This window comes from Podarcis gaigeae (assembly GCF_964106915.1).
Source record: "Podarcis gaigeae genome assembly, chromosome: 4".
Classification (NCBI taxonomy): Eukaryota; Metazoa; Chordata; class Lepidosauria; order Squamata; family Lacertidae; genus Podarcis; species Podarcis gaigeae.
Window position 1 is genome coordinate 94,512,757 of NC_139677.1, and position 23,289 is coordinate 94,536,045.

General features: G+C 44.8%; 1 protein-coding gene across 48 annotated transcripts in view; it reads left to right on the top strand.

Annotated features, from left to right (window-relative positions):
• SYTL2 (synaptotagmin like 2) overlaps nt 1-23,289 on the top strand; it is a 62,391-nt gene that overhangs the window by 25,154 nt on the left and 13,948 nt on the right. For 4 of the 48 annotated variants that reach the window (XM_083735786.1, XM_083735776.1, XM_083735777.1 and 1 more), the window contains exons 3-11: nt 5,716-5,864; nt 9,006-9,135; nt 11,709-11,790; nt 13,241-13,328; nt 13,806-14,675; nt 16,045-16,110; nt 21,592-21,693; nt 22,438-22,485; nt 23,104-23,142. In XM_083735786.1, the coding sequence (XP_083591912.1) occupies nt 5,716-5,864; nt 9,006-9,135; nt 11,709-11,790; nt 13,241-13,328; nt 13,806-14,675; nt 16,045-16,110; nt 21,592-21,693; nt 22,438-22,485; nt 23,104-23,142 (1,574 nt within the window). Of the gene's footprint in view, nt 1-5,715; nt 5,865-8,253; nt 8,400-9,002; nt 9,136-11,708; nt 11,791-13,240; nt 13,329-13,805; nt 14,676-16,044; nt 20,197-21,591; nt 21,694-22,437; nt 22,486-23,103; nt 23,143-23,289 lie in introns of those variants that run through there. The other 44 variants (XM_083735791.1, XM_083735802.1, XM_083735803.1 and 41 more) reach the window with 21 other exon arrangements.

Consider the following 23,289-nt stretch of genomic DNA (forward strand, 5'->3'; position numbering starts at 1 on the left):
CTCCATTCTGAAGGAAATCAGCCCTGAGTGCTCACTGGAAGGACAAATCCTGAAGCTGAGGCTCCAATACTTTGGCCACCTCATGAGAAGAGAAGACTCCCTGGAGAAGACCCTGATGTTGGGAAAGATGGAGAGTACAAGGAGAAGGGGACAACAGAGGGCGAGATGGTTGGATAGTGTTCTCGAAGCTACCAGCATGAGTTTGACCAAACATCAGGAGGCAGTGGAAGACAGGAGTGCCTGGCGTGCTCTGGTCCAGGGGGTCATGAAGAGTCAGACACGACTAAACAACTAAACAACAACTTTTAAAGCCATCCAAGTTGATGGCCATCACTGTGTGAAGTAAAAAAATTCCTTCCAGTAGCACCTTAAAGACCAACTAAGTTAGTTCTAGGTATGAGCTTTCGTGTGCATGCACACTTCTTCAGATACACTGAAACAGAAGTCACCAGACCCTTCTATATAGTGAGAAGGTGGGGAGGGGTATTACTCAGAAGAGTGGTGGGAATGGGTGATTGGCAGATAGCTGTGATGAGCCTGTTGACGACTTAAGAGTCGTCAAGTCGTCAACAGGCTCATCACAGCTATCTGCCAATCACCCATTCCCACCACCCTTCTGAGTAATACCCCTCCCCACCTTCTCACTACAGAGAAGGGTCTGGTGACTTTTGTTTCAGTGTATCTGAAGAAGTGTGCATGCACACGAAAGCTCATACCTAGAACTAACTTAGTTGGTCTTTAAGGTGCTACTGGAAGGAATTTTTTTATTTTGTTTTGACTATGGCAGCAACACGGCTACCTATCTGTGTGAAGTACTTTATCTTTCATGAGCTTTCCAGCAGTCAACATCATCGATGTCCCAGAGTTATAAGAGAGGGAGTAAAACTTTTCTCTGTCCAATTCCTCCATGCTGTGCATTCTTTTGTAAACAGCTATCACGTTGCCTCTTACTCTCCTTTTTCTCTAAATCAAAAGGCCCCCAAAGCTGCAACTGAGAATAGAAAGGAAGGAGAGAAGAGAAGAATGTGGCTAAAAGGAGGAAGAAGTGAGTGTCAAAGGACCAGGGAGGACGGATGGAGGAAGCTGGCAGTTTGGGCGGGGAGGGGATAAAAAGTACAGGTTGTGTGTGAAAGGAGAAGAAATCACTGGAGATTTAGAAAAAAATGCTTTGAAAGGCACATGAGTGCAGAAAGGGGTGGATACAAAAGAAAATGTATTCTCTGCTTTGAGCCTCAGGATCATAAAATCCTTCCTAATCAATTCTGCTGAGTCACAATATCTCCAAAGCAGGTGTCTGTACTTTTCTTGTAGAAAACTAAGGAGCAACAGTGATCTGCTTAGGGCAGCCTTTCTCAATCTTGAGGTGTTGTTAGACTACAACCCCCATCATCCCTAGTTAGCAGGTCAGGGATGGTGGGATTTATAGTCCAACAACATCTGGGGACCCAACGTTGAAAAAGGCTGGCCCTTTGGGGCACACTCACCCACGACCACCGGAAGCTAGGCATATTGTTTTCAGCTTCCTTGAGTACAACATTACTGTATGAGGGAAAACGTATAACATCCCTTCATGTGATCTACAGGGGCTTGAAAAATACAAGCTTTATGTTTCTTTAGTTGCATCCTTGCTGGTGGGGAGGTACTTGTAAAATTATGTCAGTGGCTTTTGTGCTGATAAGGCAGGGTGTGGTGTGCATTTAGAATCAAATATTTACTTTTAGATTGTTACTTTGGCAATGGGTTTGCTTAAAGGGCTGCTATCTGGCTTAAATGATTGTGTCAACAAGTCCTGATAATTCACTGAATCTGCACCTCCCAAGTATACGGCCTCTCAGAGTTTAGTCTCTACACAAATAGCAAATGAGTTGGTGAAACATTTCAGATCTTGCAGAAGGGGTGTGTGTCAGATGTTTGAATACTTTCCCCTAGTCCTTTAGGCAGCTCCCCAGACATTTAAGGATCTCAGAGGGTCAACGTCAGCACTGTTAATTGAATTTGGAAAGTAATGGGCACCCAACGAAGCTGAAAACTGTGTTGAGTGAGGGCCAGCTTTCTTCTTTGCTGTATTCTGTACCAGCTGCAAGCTCTGAATTTTCTTTAAAGACAGCTCCATGGTTCAGGATCATTGCAATAGCCCCACCACCCAGATATTTTTGAGACTTACAATTCCCATCATCCCTGACCACTGGTCCTGTTAGCTAGGGATGATGGGAATTGTAGTCCCAAAACATCTGGAGGGCTGAGTTTGCCTATGCCTGCCGTAGCCTGTTTCTTTGATAAACGGGGTTAACACAGGAAGAGTAGCCTAATGGCTACTTCTTGTGTTTCCAGTTAAGGTGTCTAAAATGAGATTTAAACCCTGCGCTTTTAAACGCAAGCGGTAAGCTGATTCTTCTGTCTGTTAACCCACATAAGTGGGTCTGTGGGAAGATAAAATATAGTTCATTATATTCCCTCACCTATCTACTAAAGCACCAACCTCAGTGCTTTTCCTAGCTTTTACACAGGATTAAAATCACTCTTCATTATTGCTCTGATCCCGTTATTAATCAGCCCTTCCTCAATTATGGTATTTGCATTTTTTTAAAATAAAAAAACCAGCCCCTCCCCTTTGGTACTTAGCTCCACAAGCAGTTTGGCTCTGAGTGACTCATCCTTGAGTTGACTACCTGCACTGCACCCTCTTGTCAGTCAGCAAGAGAACCTGGAGCCAAAGGAAGTGAATCAGGCATTTTCAGATTCATTATTACCCAAATCAGTGCCTTTCTGTTGAAAGCAATTCAGACTGTCCTAGTGGCATTCTCAAAACAAGAAAATACCGTATTTTTCCGTCTGTAAGACGCCCCCATGTATAAGACGCCCCCATGTATAAGACACCCCCTATTTTGGGGGACACAGATTTAAGAAAATGGGGGGATGTATCTGCATATAAGACGCCCCCTAATTTCTGACATTTTTTTTAGGGGGGGGAACCTTGTCTTATACACGGGAAAATACGGTAATCCGCTTGGATAGCTCAGTTGGTTAGAGCCTGGTCTGATAATGCCAGGGTTGCAGGTTCGATTTCCAGCTGCATATTCCTGCATTGCCGGGGGGGGGGGTGCGTTATATGATCCTCAGAGTCCCTTCCAACTCTGCAAGTCTATGACTCTATGAAAAATCAGGATTTTGAACTTCTTCTGTTCCCCATCCCCCTCACCACACATACATTGGCTGTTAAGTTGTGGGTGAACATATCAGACGACACAGCGATTCTTCAAACAGCTCTCGTTTATTCACAGGCCAGAACAGAACTGAACTGAAGGGTTCAGCCAGCCTTCTTATATAGAGCTCCACTACAACGCAACAGTAACCATTTTCTGTAACTATCCAATCACTGAACGTCACTTTTAATCCCTTATTTGCATATGTGGACCTGAGTGAAAACTTATCTACAGTATCCCCCTGCTGGCCCAGGGTGAGAACTTCAGTACATAACATTGGCCCTCCCAGTTCATAATCCTTGCGGGGGGGGGGGAGGTTGCAATTGCAGGAATAGGGTGGACCCGGAATACAACGCATCTCAGGGGTCAAAGGCCAGTGTAAAGAGGTTTTATATGCTCTGTGCCGTTGTAAAAAAGAATATAGATCTACTGGTGTTTTTATGATGTGGTGTCCTCACGCTCCATAAAAGCAACCATTTATTTAAAAAAAACAGTGACGCAGGAGACAGAGCTGAACGGTTAGGAATCCCTTTCTGCGTTGGATACTTAAAGCCCCTAAACAAGAATAACAAAGGAAGACAAGTCATGTGTTACAGAAGCTGGAATTCCAACTCCCTTATGACCAGTCACATTGATTCAAAGTGGTGCTTCATAACCGTAAGTGAGGAGGTCTGGGCTGGCTTGAGAGAGTACATACGTTTGAAAGGTCACTCCCAAGTATTGCTATGAGTTTGTGGGTGCCTAGAAACCCCCTCAATTCCTGGGTTCCAGATTCTCCCCCTAAATTCCTGGGTCTCGGAGTTTAATCAATGCTTGGAGCATTGAGATGGGCTGCCGTACGCTGAATTTAGCAGTGTTGAAACACAGGCCAAACCCGTTTTTTCCATGCTCATGAAATTTAATGGGAGAAGAGCCATTGCGGAGAACGAAAGGAAGGTAATGAGCGATTAACAAAGCGGATGCTCTGTGACGGGTGGCAGATGGGTATCAGCCCCTTCTTCCACTGTGAGACAGCAGAGAAAAAGTCTTAAACACAGCAAGCTGAGCCTCTGCATTATTATTATTATTATTATTATTATTATTATTAATGTATAACCTGCCCATCTGGCTGGGCTTCCCCAGTCACTCTGGGCAGCTTCCAACAAAATATTAAAATACAGTAATGCATCAAACATGAAAAGCTTCCCTAAACAGGGCTGCCTTCAGATGTCTTCTAAAAGTCTGGTAGTTCTCTTTGACATCTGGTGGGAGGGCGTTCCACAGGACGGGTGCCACTACCGAGAAGGCCCTCTGCCTGGTTCCCTGTAACTTGGCTTCTCGCAGTGAGGGAACCGCCAGAAGGCCCTCGGAGCTGGACCTCAGTGTCCGGGTAGAACGATGGGGGTGGAGACGCTCCCTCAGATATGCGTCACTTCTTTTTGGATCCAAGGTGGTAGCAGTCAGAGGAGCAGGACCATCTTGGGGTGCAATGCTTTGAGCAGAGAGGCTCAGGTTGTATACATGTGTAAATAAACTGTACATCATAAAGACACCACACAGGAATGTGTACCAAAAATGCATATATTGCGGCACAGTGTGCGTAACAATGCATGTATTCGCGGAAAGAAAATACAAAGATGCGTCATACTGTTGCTTTGCAAAAAAATGTGTTGTGTTAAGCAAAATTGCCTCTTGAGATCCTTTAATGGGGAACATCTGTTAGTTCCATACATCCCTGAATTTCACTTGGCCTTCTCTTGGGGACTGTTTTCCCTGTCCTGTGGAGATCCCTGCCAGTAGAGCTTCGGCAAGAACTATCCCTCCCTTCTTCCAGATGTCTTTTGAAAACTATATTGTCTATGCAGGCCTTCACAATATAAGTTTCCTCTTTTTACTCATTCAGTATGTATTCAGTTTTATTAATGTTTTCATGGATGCTTTCTGCTGATTTTATTCTGGTTATGTTGATTTTAATCTGGTTATGTTGTATGCTGCCTACGTACATTGGTGTGTGTGTTTTTTTAAAAAATGAAAGTGTACAGTCATACCTCGGGTTGAAGTAGCTTCAAGTTAAATATTTTCGGGTTGCGCTCCGCGGCGACCTGGATGTAATGATGGAGTGTGTTACTTCTGGGTTTTGCTGCTCGTGCATGCGCAGATGCTCAAAATGATGTCACGCGTATGCGCGGAAGCGGCGAAATGCGACCCGCAGGCGCACAGTCGTGTCTTACGTTTACTTCAGGATGCGAACGGGGCTCCGGAACGGATCTCGTTCGTATCCAGAGGTACCACTGTATATTATAAATACATAAATAAATAAAAGATGTATATTGGTACTAAAATGTTGATGAATTTTCATATGGGCTTTAAAAACCACCACCACAATCTGATGAGAAGAAAATTACCTAAGATAAAGAATTGTGTGTGTTCCTTGTCTGGTCAGATAGCTTCCAAGACAGTATGGTCAAGCTTCCTTCGCTTCAAGGCATGTGTAATAATCTTTCCACCCCTTCCTTCTCATCCCCCCTCCCAGGCATTTAAGTGAAAAAGTTAAAGATGAGATCCAAGTTAAGAACATGAGCGGGCAGTGGTTTTACGAAGCTAAGTCCAAGAGGCATAGAGAGAAAATTCACGGAGCAGACATCATCCGGGCGTCCATGAGGAGGAAGCCATTTCCAACAGGTATGCAGTGTTAACTTTAAAAATAATAAAAATAGTAGAGCTGTTTTGAAGTGAAGAAAGGTATTTGGGTCTCTGTGTAGAGCTTCAATCAAGAACAAAACTACAGAATCACAGAATTGCATAGGATGTTGGAGGCCATCTTGTCTAACCATCTTAACTGCCTTATGATTTCTTTAAAATGTGAAGCTTATATTAGGGTGGTTTTTTAAAAAAAATCCTATTAATATATAGTTGACTGAGATCCTAACTGAGAATTACTTTCCAGTTTGAAAGAAGCAGAAGTCCCAGCAAGCGAGGTTAGGATAGCGGGCTTGTTGGTTTTGAATGTCTTGCATAGATATTTTTTTTCCAATTTCGTTGTTCTGTATGGGACGATGACAATAAAGATTATCGTATCGTTGGGTCTGCTAACCAATCAGTACCCAATAGGGAGAATGGATATGAAATCTTATAGAATATGTAGAAATGGCAAAACTTACTGGAAGAAAAAGAAATCAAGATAACTATATATAAAACAATGGAAATGGTTTATTGAATATTTACAGATAAATTGCAAACAGGTAAAAACATTGGCAGGATTATTATTATAACCTGCAGTTTCATCAGAGTATGTATTTAAAGTAGATAATTCAATGAGCAAATTAAATGAATTTGGATATGCAGAAGGTATTAAAAATAATAATAAAAATAAATAAATTTAAGAAACCGCACAAAGAGGGGGAAGGAAGTGAAATGCTGAATTGTTAAAATGATTGTAAAATTAATGAAATGTATAAATTTGAAAAGTATAAATAAAAACTTTTTTTTTTAAAAAAAAGACAGTTCCTTCCCAGAATTGCCAACACGGTACTTGTGGGGCACATCTGCAGAGGCCTTCTCTGGTGGCCACAGCCTTTAAGCCTCCCTGCTTTAATTAGGCCTGAAGGAAACATTATCTAATATCCAGTAAAATAGGTTGCTGCATGTGTCTGGTGACAGGCTGTATTTGTGGGCCCGAAAACGTTTATCCTCTATTGAATCTGTACCCCACCCTTCCTCCCAAAGGAAACCAGGGAGGCAAACATAAAAATGTCAAAATGCCACAATTTCAAATAAAAAAACAAATTTAAAATGTTGAAAAATGTTCTTAAAACAAATAAAAAAAATAATATACCTGCACAGTTATTGGCAACCTTTGTTTTACTTGAAACTCTAGGATCTTTTAATTTTATTTAGAAGATTTATATCCCCTCCCCTTTCATTATTAGGTAAAGGTAAAGGTACCCCTGCCCGTACGGGCCAGTCTTGACAGACTCTGGGGTTGTGCGCCCATCTCACTTAAGAGGCCAGGGGCCAGCGCTGTCCACAGACACTTCCGGGTCACGTGGCCAGCGTGACAAAGCTGCATCTGGCGAGCCAGAGCCGCACACGGAAACGCCGTTTACCTTCCCGCTGGTAAGCGGTCCCTATTTATCTACTTGCACCCGGAGGTGCTTTCGAACTGCTAGGTTGGCAGGCGCTGGGACCGAGCAGCGGGAGCGCACCCCGCCGCAGGGATTCGAACCGCCGACCTTTCGATTGGCAAGTCCTAGGCGCTGAGGCTTTAACCCACAGCGCCACCTGCGTCCCCTTTCATTATTACTTTTGATCAAATGACCATCAAGGTAGCTTATGGCAGACAACAAGAGTACAGTGGTACCTCAGGTTACAGACGCTTCAGGTTACAGACTCCGCTAACCCAGAAATATTACCTCGGGTTAAGAACTTTGCTTCAGGATGAGAACAGAAATTGTGCTGTGGCGGCGCAGCAGCAGTGGGAGGCCCCATTAGCTAAAGTGGTACCTCAGGTTAAGAACAGTTTCAGGTTAAGAACGGACCTCCAGAACGAATTAAGTTCTTAACCCGAGGTACCACTGTACATAGATTTTCTTACAACCCACCCTGTTTCTATGATTATTGGTTGTTCTAAACTTTTTCAGTTGTCATGAGCTGCCCTGGGAACTTTGGATAAACGGCAGTTAACCGAGCATCATACAAAATCCAGACACACACACTCCAAGCCCACACAAACCAATAATAACCATTTTATTATATATATGCCGCCCATCAGGCTGGGTTTCCCCAGCCTCTCTGGGCGGCTTACAGCATACTTAAAAACATAATAAAAACATCAAGCATTAAAAGCCTCCCGGTACAGGGCTGCTTTCAGATGTCTTCTAAAAGTTATGGAATCCTTTATCTCCTTGACATCTGAAGGGAGGGCATTCCACAGGGAGGGTGCCACTACCAAGAAGGCCCTCTGCAGACTGTAGCCCCTTGGCTGATGGGATGCTTCCCTGCAGCACGCTCCACAAACCCGGTGCAAAATGGCAGTTGGGGTCCAGTGTTCTTTCTGGAAGGGAGGGAGGAAGGAAGCACTTTGTAGCTCCTCCTTTCTCTGGTCGACAGATGGATGGAGCCCAGATTATCTCCCTACCCCCCTTGCTTCAATGTTCTTCCTGAGAGGCCAGGGGAGCAGCCGCTCTGTGGCTCTTGATCCCCCGGCCGACGGCAAAGGTTCCAAGTATCTCAAAATGCTTATTCGCAGCACCACGTAGACTTATTTAGGGAAGTCATTGCCTCAGGTGGTGATGGCAGCCATTTTTAAAAATACACTAGGCCAATTCATGGAGACGAGCCCTTGCGAAAGACATGTTTAGCCATGGCTCCTCCTGCCCCAATGCTCCAATACAGTACGCTGTTTTGCTTGGCTGCTGTAGAAAGTGGAATTCAATTATCCTTCAGCAAGACTCTTCTTGTTTTTAGATGTCTGGAAATTCAAAGGTGCTGTTGTACTTGTGGGAATGACTTGTGTTGAGGGTCTAAGGTCTACTTAATGTGGATTTTTATGACATTTGTAACTCTTTCATGAATCACATTTATTATAACAGGGTTTGTTCCAATGGCTTGTGCTTATAAAGCATGTTTCGCATGTTAAAAAATAGTTGTTTAAAAACCCCAGGAGTTACAAAACTATGGAAATGCCTTTTAAGACTTAGAATCTTGAATAGGCTGGAAGGTGGGTGCTTAATTGTGTGCCAATTTAAAAGCTCCTTGGTATCTGTAGTTTTGAGCATTTACAGAGAAAATGCAAGGTAACCTTTCCCCTGTTTGTTTCAGCAGAACTGAGTCAAAGTAAGTCAGACAAGACAAAGAGCAGCTGGGTGAACAATGTCAATAAAGAAGTTTTCACGCCTCCAGAATTGCTGGGTGCCATAAAAGAGGCAGAGGTGGAATCGAAATCTGATGAAAGGTTAGACACTCAGAGAAACGTGTTGATAACTTTGTTGTTGTTATTGTTGTTGTATAAACCAGTTGGTCAGTTGAACTGATTCAGAAAACGCAGCCTTCAGCATTGTGACTTAATTAACTGTATATTTTAACTTTACCTACAGAATAATTTTCAATGTGTCTCAGGGAACCTAGTTGTGTGACGTAAATAGTTGTTGTCATGATATATCAGTATTGTTCAGTGAATAGAATTGTGTTGTGGGGGCTATTGTAATTGCCTCTGATGGCTAGCTTCCAAAAGACGGAATCCATTTGGGAGAATATCAGAAAGCAAAATACTGTAATCAGAAACCGTGTTGTCTAGATGCTAATGGCGAGTATCAGCATCATTTGGTAAACCTACAATGGCGCCTTTATATTCCTATTGTAGATATTAATTTTTTAGTGGCCTGTTAGAATTATTTGTTATATGTGGCATGATGGGTAATGCCTCGTCGTTTCACACACTGAATACCCACCCCTTTTTATTAGAGCAAATGTTAGCCCCATCCACACCTATAGACATTCTGGGTTAGAAAGGAATGTGCCTCTGATGTGAACTGCAATAAATGAAAATCGCCCTTGTTTAAAGTGAGGGAAGGGCTGTCAATTTCATGAACTGTTCCTTTTCTCCAGAGTAGTATTTACCTACCTTTTTGTGGGTGGGAAGAGAGAAGTGTACTTTAAGTGAGAAGTCCTTTAGGTGTGTCGCACAAAGCTGACGATGGAAATTCATATTGCTGAAGGTGTTGTTGTTATTATTTTGAAGGGTGTGAGTGACCTGAGGCCCCCTTCTCTTCCAGACTTTCATAGTACACAGCAACCCAAGCTGGTCAGATGGAGGAAATCAGAGCAGTTTTTTTTTGTATGATTTTCCTCCTGCTTCCATATCTGCAACCAGGCCTGCTTCCCATCTCCTACATCATCCTAAATGAAACTTCAAGGACTGTCCCCTTATGGTAGTCAAGCTTGGAGGTGGCACAGGCGTGGAAGAAAGGTGTTTGGCTCCATCTGTCAACTATGGCAGAATTTTCCTGGGTGCAGCTGTCAAATTGTACTATAAGCCACAGTAAATACCACTTGCCAGGATAAATGTATGAAAAGATCAGAAGTGTTAGGGTGGAGGTTAATTAAAGTAAATATAATGGATATTCATGAAAAATAGTTGTCTGCTCATAGACTCGGAAAGGACCCCGACGTTCCAACCCCCTGCAATGTGGTAATCTCAACATGTGGCCCCCCATCCAATTTGCAACCATACCAGACCCTGCTTAGCTTTGCAAATGCGTTCGCAGTTTTATCACTGCACCACTAGGACAGCCCAAAACAAGTTGACACAGCTGGTTTCCATAAATTTGACTTGTGCACCTTTTGGATTTACTTTGCTTCCCGTTTTGTGGTGCTTCCTTTTGTGGGTGTTTGTGCTAAGATGATCCAGAAACCACACCTGGGCTGCAGGCATGTTCCCTCCTTTGCAAACACAGTCAGTTCTCAAGTGGCTACTCATATCTGGTTAGGAGGGTTTGACAGCCATCATTGGCTTTAGGAACACAGGGTGGGGGGCTGCCTTTCACATAGCCATGACTCCATCTAGCTCAGTATTATCAACGGAGAAGTGGATCTGCTCTCCAGGGTTTTGGATGGTCCCTGGGGCCTTCTGTGTATAAGGTATGTGAGCTATCACTGAGGCAAGGCCCTGTGTATTGTTCTGCAACGATGCTCTGTTCACCGAATCTTAGAATTGTAGAGTTGGAAGGGACTGCAAAAGTCATCTATTCCACCCTCCTACAATGCAGGAATTACAGCTAAAAAATCCCTTTAGCCAACCGTTGCTTTAAAACCTCCAGGAAAGGTCCACATGACCTTCCATTCCACTGTCGAACTGCTCTTACCATCAGAAAGTCCTTCCCAATGTTTAGCCGGAATCTCCTTCCTTGCATTTGAATCAACTGGTTCGGGTCCTACCCTCTGGAGCAGCAGAAAGCAAGCTTGCTCCATCTTCCATGAAGCAGCCCTTCACACATTGTGTTTCTGTTTCTTTTGTTTAGAGCTCTGGGTACTTACATAGAAAATGGGGGCAGGAGGCAGTGCTTCTTTGTATTGCAAAGTTTTATATGTGAATGTTCAGAATCACTGCTTCATGTAGATATAACACAACCCTGCACTGCCTCAACACAGGAGCTCTGCCTTGCTTAGTAATGTGTAGAAAAAGTGAGATCTTTTAAATATAGAGGACTTTCATATGGAGATGGTTGGAATTTCTCTGCAATTCTTGACTCACAACCTCACAAACACTTTTTGCAAATGACGAATCAGATTGTCTTCACTTAAAGCCTTTCTGATTCCTCATGATTATTCATGAAGGGGTATCCTGTGACATTGTGTAACTTAATAACTTGAGGGTCTGTGCACCCAGCTCCAAGGTCATAATGACTGAAACTAAAATAGTTACGGATGCCTAGAGTTCCTTGCATGGGAGCCCTGATATTCAAGCTAGTTTCAGTGTGTGGCATAGCAGCCTCCAAGTAATGGGCTGGTTCTTCTTTTTCTTTACAGCCCCAAAGTGTTCAGTGCAGCCTCTGACGCATTAGAGACGCCTCAAGAAAAAACAAGGAAGTTAGCTGCCTCACCGTCTAAGGTGAGTTCATTGTCAGTGTCCTGGAGGGAAGACAATGAGAAAACAATACGGGCGCCATGATCTCTGTGTTATTGCCAAAGGAATTAACTACACCAGGGGTAGGGAACCTCCCCTCACACCGCCCAGTGAGCCGCCAGATCTTAAATTGCCAGGCCAAATTTGACAGGTGGGTGGGCTGCCCCCCTGCCAGCTGACATCACAGTGGCGTCAGGTGATGAAAGCGTGGCTTCAAAGAGGCTTGCTCCAGGATTATGAAGGGGTTCTCAATGAAACCCTTGCCAAAGCACGTTTCCCACCCAATTTTAACACAGGTTTCAATGCAACCCCTTTCCTGATCCTGGAGCAATACATGATCCCACTACTCATCAGCTGATGGGATCAGGTGAGAAGTGTACCTTGCTCCAACAAATAAGCAATTGGGAGTTATTTTAAGCTTCCTTTGAAACTATATCGGTATCCCCCCCCCCCCTAAAATTACTTTGACATGAATTGCATAGAGAGTAGTGGAGCAACCAACCTTTTGAGCTGAAATGTGGACTGCAGCTATGGTCAAACCTGAGCAACAGTCACAGGCTGTAACAGCCTGGAAGTTCTGGTTAGACTGGAGATATTGGGTATGTTCCCACACACTTTGGTATTTATTGAAGTGGGAGGGCCTCACTAGCACGCAAGCAATGCAGTGATCTGTAAATGGTCAAATATATCTCACTATAAGGGTCCGTATTTGTGTGTTCAATATTTGCTGTGCTTTGTTTTTTTAGCTGCCTGTTTGCAAATTATGGATCTGGTCCCATCGCTTGGTAGTGTTTGTGTGTGTGTGTGTGTGTGTTTAGGGATTCCCTCGTCTTTTAAAAAGCAGCAAGCTTTTGTTGTCCTCATTTTGGAACTCAGGTTGTACTTCTGGAACCCTTGGATGATAACCATTTCCTCCCTCCTTTAAAAGAAAAAAAATTAAATGGGTTTCCATGGTTTCCACTTAGAGGAAAAATGCTCCCCTCAAGCCCCCTTTTTATATTTGCAAGTTTAGATTTTTGTGTTGTTTTAGATTTTTCATATCTCAGGGTGCATGGAAGTCCCACTCACAGTAACTCAAGGTTCCTTGACATGACCGTATTCTGCTGCCACCCATTTTCTTAGCAAGCTTTTAAAACCACAGGAAGAAAAAGACAGGTTTATTCTTGGCTAAATGGTAAGCAGGGAGAGCACTAAACCACGTCTGGTTTTGGCCAATGTGTGAAGCCAAAACATGGGTTAAATCAGCACAGCACTGGAGTAAAAAACCCCTTCTCTGGAAGTCTGCACATTCACCTGGTCCTGCTAAGCCATAGTTTGCCTTACTGTGACCTGCAAAACTTGTTGTTATGTTTTCCATTTTCCTTCCTTCCTTCCCAGGCTCTCTCTCCCCCAGTAATACTGTAGTGTTAAGCGGAACATTCTTATTTTGTTCTAGCAAAGGAAAAACCCATTCAATGAATCAACCCTACTAGAAGATCATGCAAAAAATGAGCAGCTTGAACATGGAATGGCGATGGAGAAAGGTGAAGGTTTCTAAATACGTAATCTGTGTTGTTTCTGTGGAGACACTGAAAACTTGACCAAGTGTGACAAAATACGTTTACATTTTGGGTGTCGTGTTAATGACTCCATGTTCCTAAGGAATTGTTAGGTTTCCCTTTTTTTGCAATATACAGGGATGTTTTTATGGCATGGCGCAACTATAAAAAAATGAATAAAAACCACACAGTCACACAGAAGCCTGCAGCATGAAGTGGAACGGTTCTCAGTCTGCTACATACGTAGATCAGGCCCAAGTTAAAGCTTAAACTGGTCCTGCCTTGTTACGTTGCATATTTTTTTTTACTTTAACAAGCACATTGATGCAATTCCTTCCCCAAGACACGCAATAATGCTTTTACTTAGTTGCATGTCCCCCCTTTTTTGCAACTAACGTGTGTCCCTTACATGTAGTGTGTTTTACCCTTTGCTTTGTGTGTGCTTTGCATCTTGTTTTGCAGACCCGCATTCGGTAGAAAACCAGCCCAAGGTAGACATAACAAACCACAGCAGGGTAGAGGAGCCTCAGCAGGCTCCTCCAGAACCGAACGACTTGCAGAGGCAGGCAGGGAAACCACCTGTGCCAAAAGCCAGGAGGAACATCCACAAGACATCAGATGTCAGCTTGAAGAGCGAAGAGCCCTTTCCCCAGGCTCCGAAAAGGATCAAGCAGGTTAACGGCCAGGGGTCTCTGCCCAGGGGCATCTTGAAGCGCAGCTCCAGCTCCAGCTCCACCGATTCCGAAGTGCTCCGCTTGAACCAAACTTTGGAGCCCTCCGGCAAAAGCGGATTGCCAGCCCCGACCGTCCTTGAACGTGTTGCGGAGAAGAGCCCGCCTCCTCCAGGCGAATCCGAAGGCTTCTCCGAAAACTCGTTGGAGAGGCTGAAGCAGGTCCGGTTCTCGTCCAGCATCAGTAGGAAGGAGCGCCCGCCGAGCCTTGAGCTGCACGAGGGCAAGGAATCCGGGGAGTTTGTTTTGTTGGACTCCGACGACGCCAAGGCCAGTGGGAACGAAGCGGGCGACCCAGGTGCACTTCAGAGTCGCCAGTCTCTCCCGCCTAAGCCTCCTCGTGCCCATTCTCCAGCCTTAAACGGTAACACTGAGAGCCAAGGAGAGGGAACGGCTCTAGGTTCTCACGGTGCCAAGAACTCGGGTTTGCCACCCAATACGTTGCAGCCTGAGAAACATCCTCTTGCGGGCCCTACAATTCCAAGTGAACATTCTAGCAAGACCTTTCCCTCAGTGAGGGAAGAACAAACCGATACCACAAAGCCTCAGATCAAAACTAAGCCGCCGAGCCTTGAACAGGACATCTCGAAAAGCACACCTGGTAAGAAATAATAGCATATCCCAGTGAGTTAACAGTTTAGTGAGATTTTCAGGCCCCTGTCTAGGTGTCTGCTTTTTGGAGGGATCACTAATGCTTTTACGATCTTAACCCTGATCAATTCAAGTCCTAACCATTTGCTTGTTTTCTCGCTTCCCATCACCACATCCCGACACACTCGCTGATCACTTTTCTTCAAGATGCACTCCTTTGGCTGCTGTGCTGCCACTGATTTGAAATCATATCAGAATTGGGGCGTGCAGGTTTTTAAGTCTTGACAGGGGCAAAGCTTGCATTTTGTGTAATTGGTAAGTAACTCTGTTTAAGGAGGAGGCTGAGGTTTCGTCTAGCTGTTTTTGTTGTTTAGAACATGGGTAGGCAAACTAAGACCTGGGGGCCGGATCCGGCCCAAACGCCTTCTAAATCTGGCCCGCAGACAGTCCGGGAATCAGCGTGTTTTGATATGAGTAGAATGTATGCTTTTATTTAAAATGCAACTCTGGGTTATTTGTGGGGCCTGCCTGGTGTTTTTACATGGGTAGAATGTATGCTTTTATTTAAAATGCATCTCTGGGTCATTTGTGGGGCACAGGAATTCGTTCATCCCCCCCCCCCAAAATATATAGTCCGGCCCCCCACAAGGTCTGAGGGACAGTGGACCGGCCCCCTGCTGAAAAAGTTGGCTGACCCCTGGTTTAGAAAGTACAGCCAGAGTCCTCTCCCTCCACTTCCTGGTTAAGAACACAAGAGACCTGCTGGATCAAACCATTCCAGTCCAGCCTTTCCCAGTGACCAACGAGATCCCTGTGGAAAACCCTCTAGCAGAACATGAATAGAATTGTATAGAATTGTAGAGTTGGAAGGGACCGCGAGGGTCACTGAGTCCAAACCCTGGCAATGCAGGAATCACGACTAAAAAGAGGGAGCGTTGTACCTCATTCTCAATAATTACTAGTTCACATTTATTTAAAGCATATTACCATCATTGCTAACATTTCAAAGAAATTGATGGCTTTTTGAGGGGGGGGAGTTTGTATTCCAACTGGAACTGCAATCTTGAATTGATTATCCAATTGGCTGAAATTCTTTGCAATCAAGCAATAGAATCCTTTTTAAACAAATGCCTTTTTAATTATAAATACATCACATGCCAGGCAACATCTTAGAAGAGGCATTTTACCCCCCCCCTCATCCAGAAGGGAGTTGCCTCTGTGAAACCAGCTGCTGTGTCGCAAATGTACCATCTTCTGCTTAGTCGCATGCTGATTTTATGTAGATCTGTCCCATTCATTACAATCAATTTGATTGCCTGAGGCTTCTTTAATTAGGCAGTTTCGCTACTACAACAACAAAAATTGGTTGTCTCTTGCAGACCAGCAGCTGCCTAAAACAGAAGACCCTCAGGTGCCAAAAGTTGGCTCTGCAGACCTTGAACAAGGTAAGCAAGCTCTGGTTGAGGCTCCGAGTGCTAAAACTGTTTCCAAATCTGACAAATACACTGCTGAGATCTTGAAGGCAGCCGATGAGTCCATATCTAAGGTGCTTGACTGGTTTAAAAGAAGTTCCAGTGATGATGAAAAAGAGATGCTTCCGCAAGACGCGGGACTTGCAGAGGAAATGGATATCCCCAAGGCAAGAGAAACTGCTGCAACGGCAAAAGATAAAGGCTGCAGTTCAGATATGTTAAATCTGCATTCTTCTGTACGTGAAGGAGAAGAGCCAACCAGCAAGGACTATCGATTCCACAAAATGGTAAACGTTCCGGGTGGGTCGCCATTTACAAAGGATGGAAGTCCAGGCAGCCTGTTACTAGAAGATCAAAGCAAAACAGGAGAGGTTGCTTCCTCTCGCTCCCAAGGGCAGGACATTCATTTAAATGAGAGAACACGTTTTCAGGCCATTGGCCAGCCTGCAAACGAGAGAGATGAAAGAGCTGCGGGAGGCAAGGTTGAAACAGAGGACAACAGTGCTTTGGGCAAAGAACGGAAGATGTTGGAAGATGCAAAGAGAAAACCAGGTTTGAAAAGTGTTGGCTCTTCTTTGGGAAAAGTAACAGAAAGGGGAGATGTTACGCCCAATGGGGCGGGAGGTGTTAAAGCTTTTTCGGAAGGAGCAAACTCTGAGCATCAATCTGGAGAGCTGTTTAATGAACCTAAAGGGAAAGAATCTGGGCATCTAGATGACAAAACTGTGCAGCACCCCAGTAGAGGGAATCTCCTTACCTTGCCTCAAGATGATTCCAAAGAATCAGAGGTTCCAAGAAAAGTCAAGAATATCAGGGCTTTCTGGGAAAGAGAGGCGATGAACCCAAAGCCTGCAAATAAGGAAGGCCTATTAAGTGAAAGCACTCCTGGGAGTAACCGGATACCAATCTATAAAGAGGAACGCAGCAGAATAAAACCAGTGGGTGGATCCTCAGGATATGTTACTGGAGAATCTGATAACGAACAAGGCACATATAATTTAGTAACCTTCAGAAAAGTTGAAATTGGTGCTCATGACTCTGGACCTGATGATAATGGCATTAAGTTGCCTTCAGGAAAAGTTCAACCAAATATAATGGATAAATTTGAAGGGGGCCGTATTGTTGATGAATCTGGCAAAATACCCCCAAGTGGCCAGAGGAATAATGCATTTACAGAGTTGCTGGATGCAAATAATTCGCGCCCAAGACCCAGCATGGTTCTCTCTAAAGAGGATGGAGGTTTACAAGCTGACGGTTTGGAAACAGAGAGAGCTTCATCTGCTCTGCACCAGAAGCCACACTTTAAGATTCACGCTTTAAAGGAAAAAGCAGACGAAGAGGCAAAGGCTCAGATGCTCAATCCTTCGCAGTTCAAAAGCCTGAGAAACTTTTGGGATGGGGGTACTAAGCCGCAGAGCGGAATGGATGAAACCAAGGCGAAGGCGACTGTTCCAAGGGGCAGGCAAAGTAGTTCAGGAAGGTATCTGAAAGAGTTGGAAGAAGTCAGGGAAGGAACTAGCCAGGCGGTGCTGGAAGGTGAACAGCAAAAACCGATCCTCCAAGGATTTGATGTGAAGGAACAAAATGTATTGGAAGCAAACCGTGTTGTCCCAAAACAAGCAGGAGGGACAGCTCTCTCCCCATCAGTGAATGCTGTGCCGTTAGGAAATGTAGAATTTGCCCCTGCAGAGGGAAAGACTGTGCGCCCGGTGGAAGAGTATATAGAAAAAACAAAAGCTCCACCCAAAGTGCAGCACAGACTGTTTAACAGTGGCGTGCAGAAACTGTTGAAAGAAGCATTTCAGGAGTCCTTGCTGGCTTATCCTCTGGCTGACAAGAAAGGGTTTCCACAGGTGGAGTTAGCAACAGAGGTGCAAGCATCTTACAGTGACCAGAATCAACAGCAGGGGCCTGTTTTTGCAGGTGCAAATGGAAAAGTCTCTGAGGTTCCAGAGACTGTAAGCAGAACTTTGGTTCCACCAAAAGCTGACACCACTGCTTTTGTCACTAACTTAGAGAGGCTGCTAAAGGACACCTCAGATGAGAGCTCCTCACCCAGTCGTCATATAGCGGCGGATGTTTCTGAACAAGCACATTCTCCATTGGAAAAGAGGCGTTTTTTTAATAAGGTGATGGAACGCAGCCGTGACATGGATGAAAAAAATAGCAGAGTGGAGTCCTGGGAAACGGATGGAACAATACAAAAAGATGTCCCACCCAAGGATAGACACATTGCATTCAAAAAGCATTTGGGGGATTCATCTGGATTAACAGAAGATTCAGATTTGGTGTCTGGAAAATCTCCCAACAGGGAAGAAGGCCAAACGGATCTAAAAGCTACTTCTCAGGAAGAATTCTTCCAGATTCCTTCGCCAAAACTGATACTGCCTGACGCTCGTCTCACCAGTCAGAACAGAGCAAACTCTCCCACGAAAGAGGTTTTCGAGACAGCGGCAGAAGCTAATGTTCCATCGAAAAGGCAAGGCAACGATTTGAATGCCAAACTAGCCTTTCTTTTGAAGGAATTGCCAGAAACACCCACAAATGAGAGTATTTTGAAAGCACAAATTGACAGTGTCCCTGGGGAACTGCAGCAGAGGTCTTCTGAGCAGGCGACCAGAAAGATCATTCCTGTTTCACCCCAAATGGCCAATCCTCCTAAAGAGACTCCTGGTGGGACACTTGACCGAAGTTTAGATGCGGACGAAGACAGTGGCAAGTTATTGACTACAATCCAGGCTGGACCAGCAGGAGAGGCAGCTGTTCAGTTGTCATTTTCAAACCAGGAAAACATAAGAGCTCAAGGGAATGTTGGTGAGCAACCTACAGAAGTGGCAGAGACGGTCGTGAAAACTGTTAAACCAAATTCGGCCGAGCATGTGGCATTTAGAGACAGTTTAAGCAAACTGCTTAAGGAGAGCTCCGAAATTTTGCTCAAAGACATTGCAGTTCCTAAGCCAGCCCATGGTTTATTACAGCCCCATCAGAACACAAGTTCAGTTTATGATAAAGAGATAATTGAGATGATAGAAAAAGCTACTGCTCCCTCCAATTTCAGGCAGGCTGAACTCAGAGCCAGCTTCCAAAATCTGCTCAAGGAAGATGTTGAAGTTCTTCCAAAAAGCCAGAAAGACTCAAGCAGTGGTCATGGGACACAAACAGAGAGTGAGTCTAATCGGACTGTAGATTTAGTTTGCCTGCAGGGAATTGGCTATGGTCAAGAGATTAATGAAACTGTAAACAAGGAAGTTGCTCCATCCATGTTGAAGCAAAGAGAATTTAATTCAGGCTTCCGGAAACTCCTTGAAGAAACTGCCCAGATGCAACCTTCTGAAATGAGATGGTTGGGTATCAGAATGAAGGAGAGCCTCCATGGTGCCCATGGCTCAGATAGCACGACGGGCCTTCTTCCCCAAGACGTAAATGAAACTGTAACAAAATCTGTTGCCCTAGAAAAAGACGGTTCCGTATTCAAATCCAGCTTAGAAAAGCTTTTTGGAGAAATCTCTGGTGCTGCTTTGCTTCTGTCCAATGAAGAAGAGAAGAAAGTGACTGATGAGTCAGGATTTCAGGGAGGTTTAGCCGCAAAAACGCAAACGTCTGTTGAGAGCGTGCCGAGCGACTTTCGAACCGAGGTTAAAATACCGCTCAAGGGCAAGACTTTCAAGCAAGATAACCAAACTGTAGACCGAGAAAAGGTTTCTGGCACCCCTGAAAGGAATGCGGTTTTCCAAAAAACTATTCAGCTTAACCTCGCATCACCTGAAGCCCCGCTCCTGGGAAGAAGGGAAGATTCTTCCACTCATGCCAAGGCAGGTAAGAGGGAGGAGGAATATGAAAAAGGGAGAGAAGATTCTGCTACTGCCAGTGCCTATCTCGATGGTGGAAGTGAAAAAGAGGGTGCGGAAGAGGGGTACCCCCCTAAAACAAGACAGGTTGAGCTGCTTGCCACCCGTCATGCTGATGGCAACAAAGAGGATGAAGATGCCAGGAGTGTTGAATCCAACCTTTCAGAAGAAAGCCGCAATTCTTTTGTGGGTTTCCAAAGAAGTTCAACTCGTGAGCAGTTTTTGAATTATTTGATCTTATCTCTGGGTGGTGTGTATGCTTTATGAAGATTAACCCAAGGGGGAAATATTTTTAGTACATTAATAAATCAATAGTAGACAATTAGCCCCCCAGTGTCAAATATTGGGTACCTTGTTCAATTGGGGGTATTGCTGAGTACTTAGAAGATGCTGAGGCACCTGACACAAACATGCTTCTGGGCAAATTGAGGTGACAGGTGCCTGGTACCCTGCTGGCACAGTGCTTTTCTGTGCACTTGGCCACCCTGTAAACAGAGTCCTATGGTTTAAAAAGTGTGTTTTGGGCACCAGATCCATTTGCAGGTCTGGAGAACCTTTGACCTTCCGGATGTTACTGAGCTACAACTCTCATCAGCTCCACCTCCAGAAATTGTGACCAATGGCCAGGGATTATGAGAGCTGCAGTTAAGTCACACCTAGAGAGCCAAAGGTTCTTCCACACCTGGTCTAGTGCAATAAACCCAAGGGCACATCGTAACAATTTGCCTTTGCATCGTTTCTCTAAGGTAGTTATTCCCATCTTCTTGGGACTCTTTTCCAACCCTTCACCTTGGATTAAAAGCAGGACATGCATACTGCTTTGCATATATGTGTATTTCCCCATAATCTCCCAGAACAATGGATAGACGCCCTCCTTGCAGCTGCGCAATAGGCTTGCTAACATCTGCCTCTTAGAATCCTGCCTTCCCCTTTGCCAGTCAGTTGGGGCTCAGGAAGGGAGCTGTGCTCTCTAGGCAATGGCAAACATGGTACCCTCTAAATCAGCGTTTCCCAAACTTGGGTCTCCAGCTGTTTTTGGACTACAACTCCCATCATCTGTAGCTAGCAAGACCAGTGGTCGGGGATGATGGGGATTGTAGTCCAAAAGCAGCTGGGGACCCAAGTTTGGGAAACACTCCTGTAGATGTTGGACTCCAGCTTCCACCAGCCCCAGTCAGCATGGCCCAGGGGTCAGGGATAATGGGAGTTGTAGTCCAGCAATATCTGTCGGGCAGCGTGATGGCTGCTTTTATTTATTCGACTTATTCGTTGCTTCACACAGAAGCAACTTAAAAAATAAAATGATGTGTGCTACATAACAGCTTAATCTTTCCAGTTCACACTTTAGTTTAGCCTTCTTGGTTCCCTGGATATTGTTGGACTATAACCCCCATTGTTGCCTCCCATCATGGCCGTTTATCAGGAATTATAGGTGTTGTAGTCCACCTGTATCTGAGGACCCAAGGTTTCCTTAGCCTCTTAGCTGAAACACCTGTGGGTCCCCCCCACCAAAGCTATTTATTATTATTTTTTAAAAAGGGCTATGCTTGTTTAAGGTACATGCCTGTGCGTTGTGCAGTGTTCATGTGTTTTTGTCTTGAAACAGGTTCGGAAGAAGAACTAAACCCAGTAAAGGAGGCTTTGAAAAGGAGTTCAAATAGGCAGATCCCTTCCAAAAGTCTAGAGGACATACCATCAGCCACATCAAGTGAGCAAAAAAAAAACTTGTCTGACGTCTTCCATACTCCCTGAAGGTTTTCTTAGAATTCTTTTCCCCACCTGCCTCATTGTTGTTAAGAATTACCTTTGGAAGGTCTATGCATCCCAAGATACTTTTTTTTTTAAGGGTTGTATCCAATGTAGCAGGGACGCGGGTGGCTCTGTGGGTTAAACCACAGAGCCTATGGCTTGCCAATCAGAAGGTCCCCGTTTCGAATCCCCGCGACGGAGTGAGCTGCCGTTGCTCGGTCCCTGCTCCTGCCAACCTAGCAGTTTGAAAGCACATCAAAGTGCAAGTAGATAAATAGGTACCACTCCGGGGGGAAGGTAAATGGTGTTTCTGTGCACTTCTCTGCTTTGCCAGAAGCGGCTTAGTCATGCTGGCTACATTATCCGGAAGCTGTATGCCGGCTCCCTTGGCCAGTAAAGCGAGATGAGTGCCGCAACCTCAGAGTTGTCCTCATTTATGACCCTGGGCTTCCAGGCACCCACAAAAGCCATGTAGTCTGTGCTAGAAAGGATGGCATGGCTGCCTCATTTTTTAAGGTGCATTTCTTTACCCTATAATATTTCGTTAAAAAAAGGCTTCTTCTATGCGTTTGCCTGTGGCTTTAAGCTCCCGAGTTAGCATCTTTCTTTTCCACCTCTAGAGGCCTATGTTGAGAGCCCACAGCGACCTCCCTAAACAGCAGGAATGTCTAACTATGTCAACGTTTCCCCCCCTCTTGTGCAGATAAAGGAAACCTCCCAAAGGAAGATTTAATGCTTAGTGCGGAAGATGGTAACTATTTTATTTGTGCCTGCATGAACGTAACCTGCTTCAGTAGTGTTTCTTCGTTCTTAGCAGCAAAAGACTTTTCTGCCTGCCAGGTTTTTAGATAAGAGTATTGCATGATTTAGACTCCTGGGTGATGTTCATCTGTGTGTCTATAGTGCTGTTGGGGTGTATGGGAGGGGTTGTCCCTCTGTTGGGGGACATGCTGTTCTCCTTCTGGGGCAGTTTGTCCACCTTGGGTCCCCAGCCTGCACTCAGCTCTCACCTGTGGTTCCTAGAAGCTGTCAGCATGCGACAGTGGCCACATCCCAGGAAATGGCTTTGACTGGCTGGCTAAACCAGGTGAGGGTAATCGATGGGTCTCAAACTCTTGGTGAGTTAGGGACTTCCCCTGCTTGCGAAGACAGGCTCTGGCGGATTGAGTGGACAAGATCAATCGTGGCTCCAACAGTCAAGAAGGCGGTTTCTGCATTCTGCAATGCAGTAGGCATAGAATTCTGAAGCAATGATTGGGGGGGAAATAGCTGAGACGTTGCATGCAAAGTGTCCAGTTCACCTGTGATTATAGCACAGCCAATAGCGGCATCGGAGTGTGACAGTATTTAACGTTGCAATTTTGACCAGATCAAAAAGCAGATCAGCCTGATGAGAACGCTTCAGGAAGTGAGTAATAATGTCCCCTCCTGCGCACAGTAGCTAAAACCTTTTGTGGCTTCACACTCTTTCGTTGCTGCTAATATTGGCTGACTAATAATACATTTGGAGTTTGTTCTTGTTCTTGTTGTTGTTTTACTAATGGCTTGTATCTTG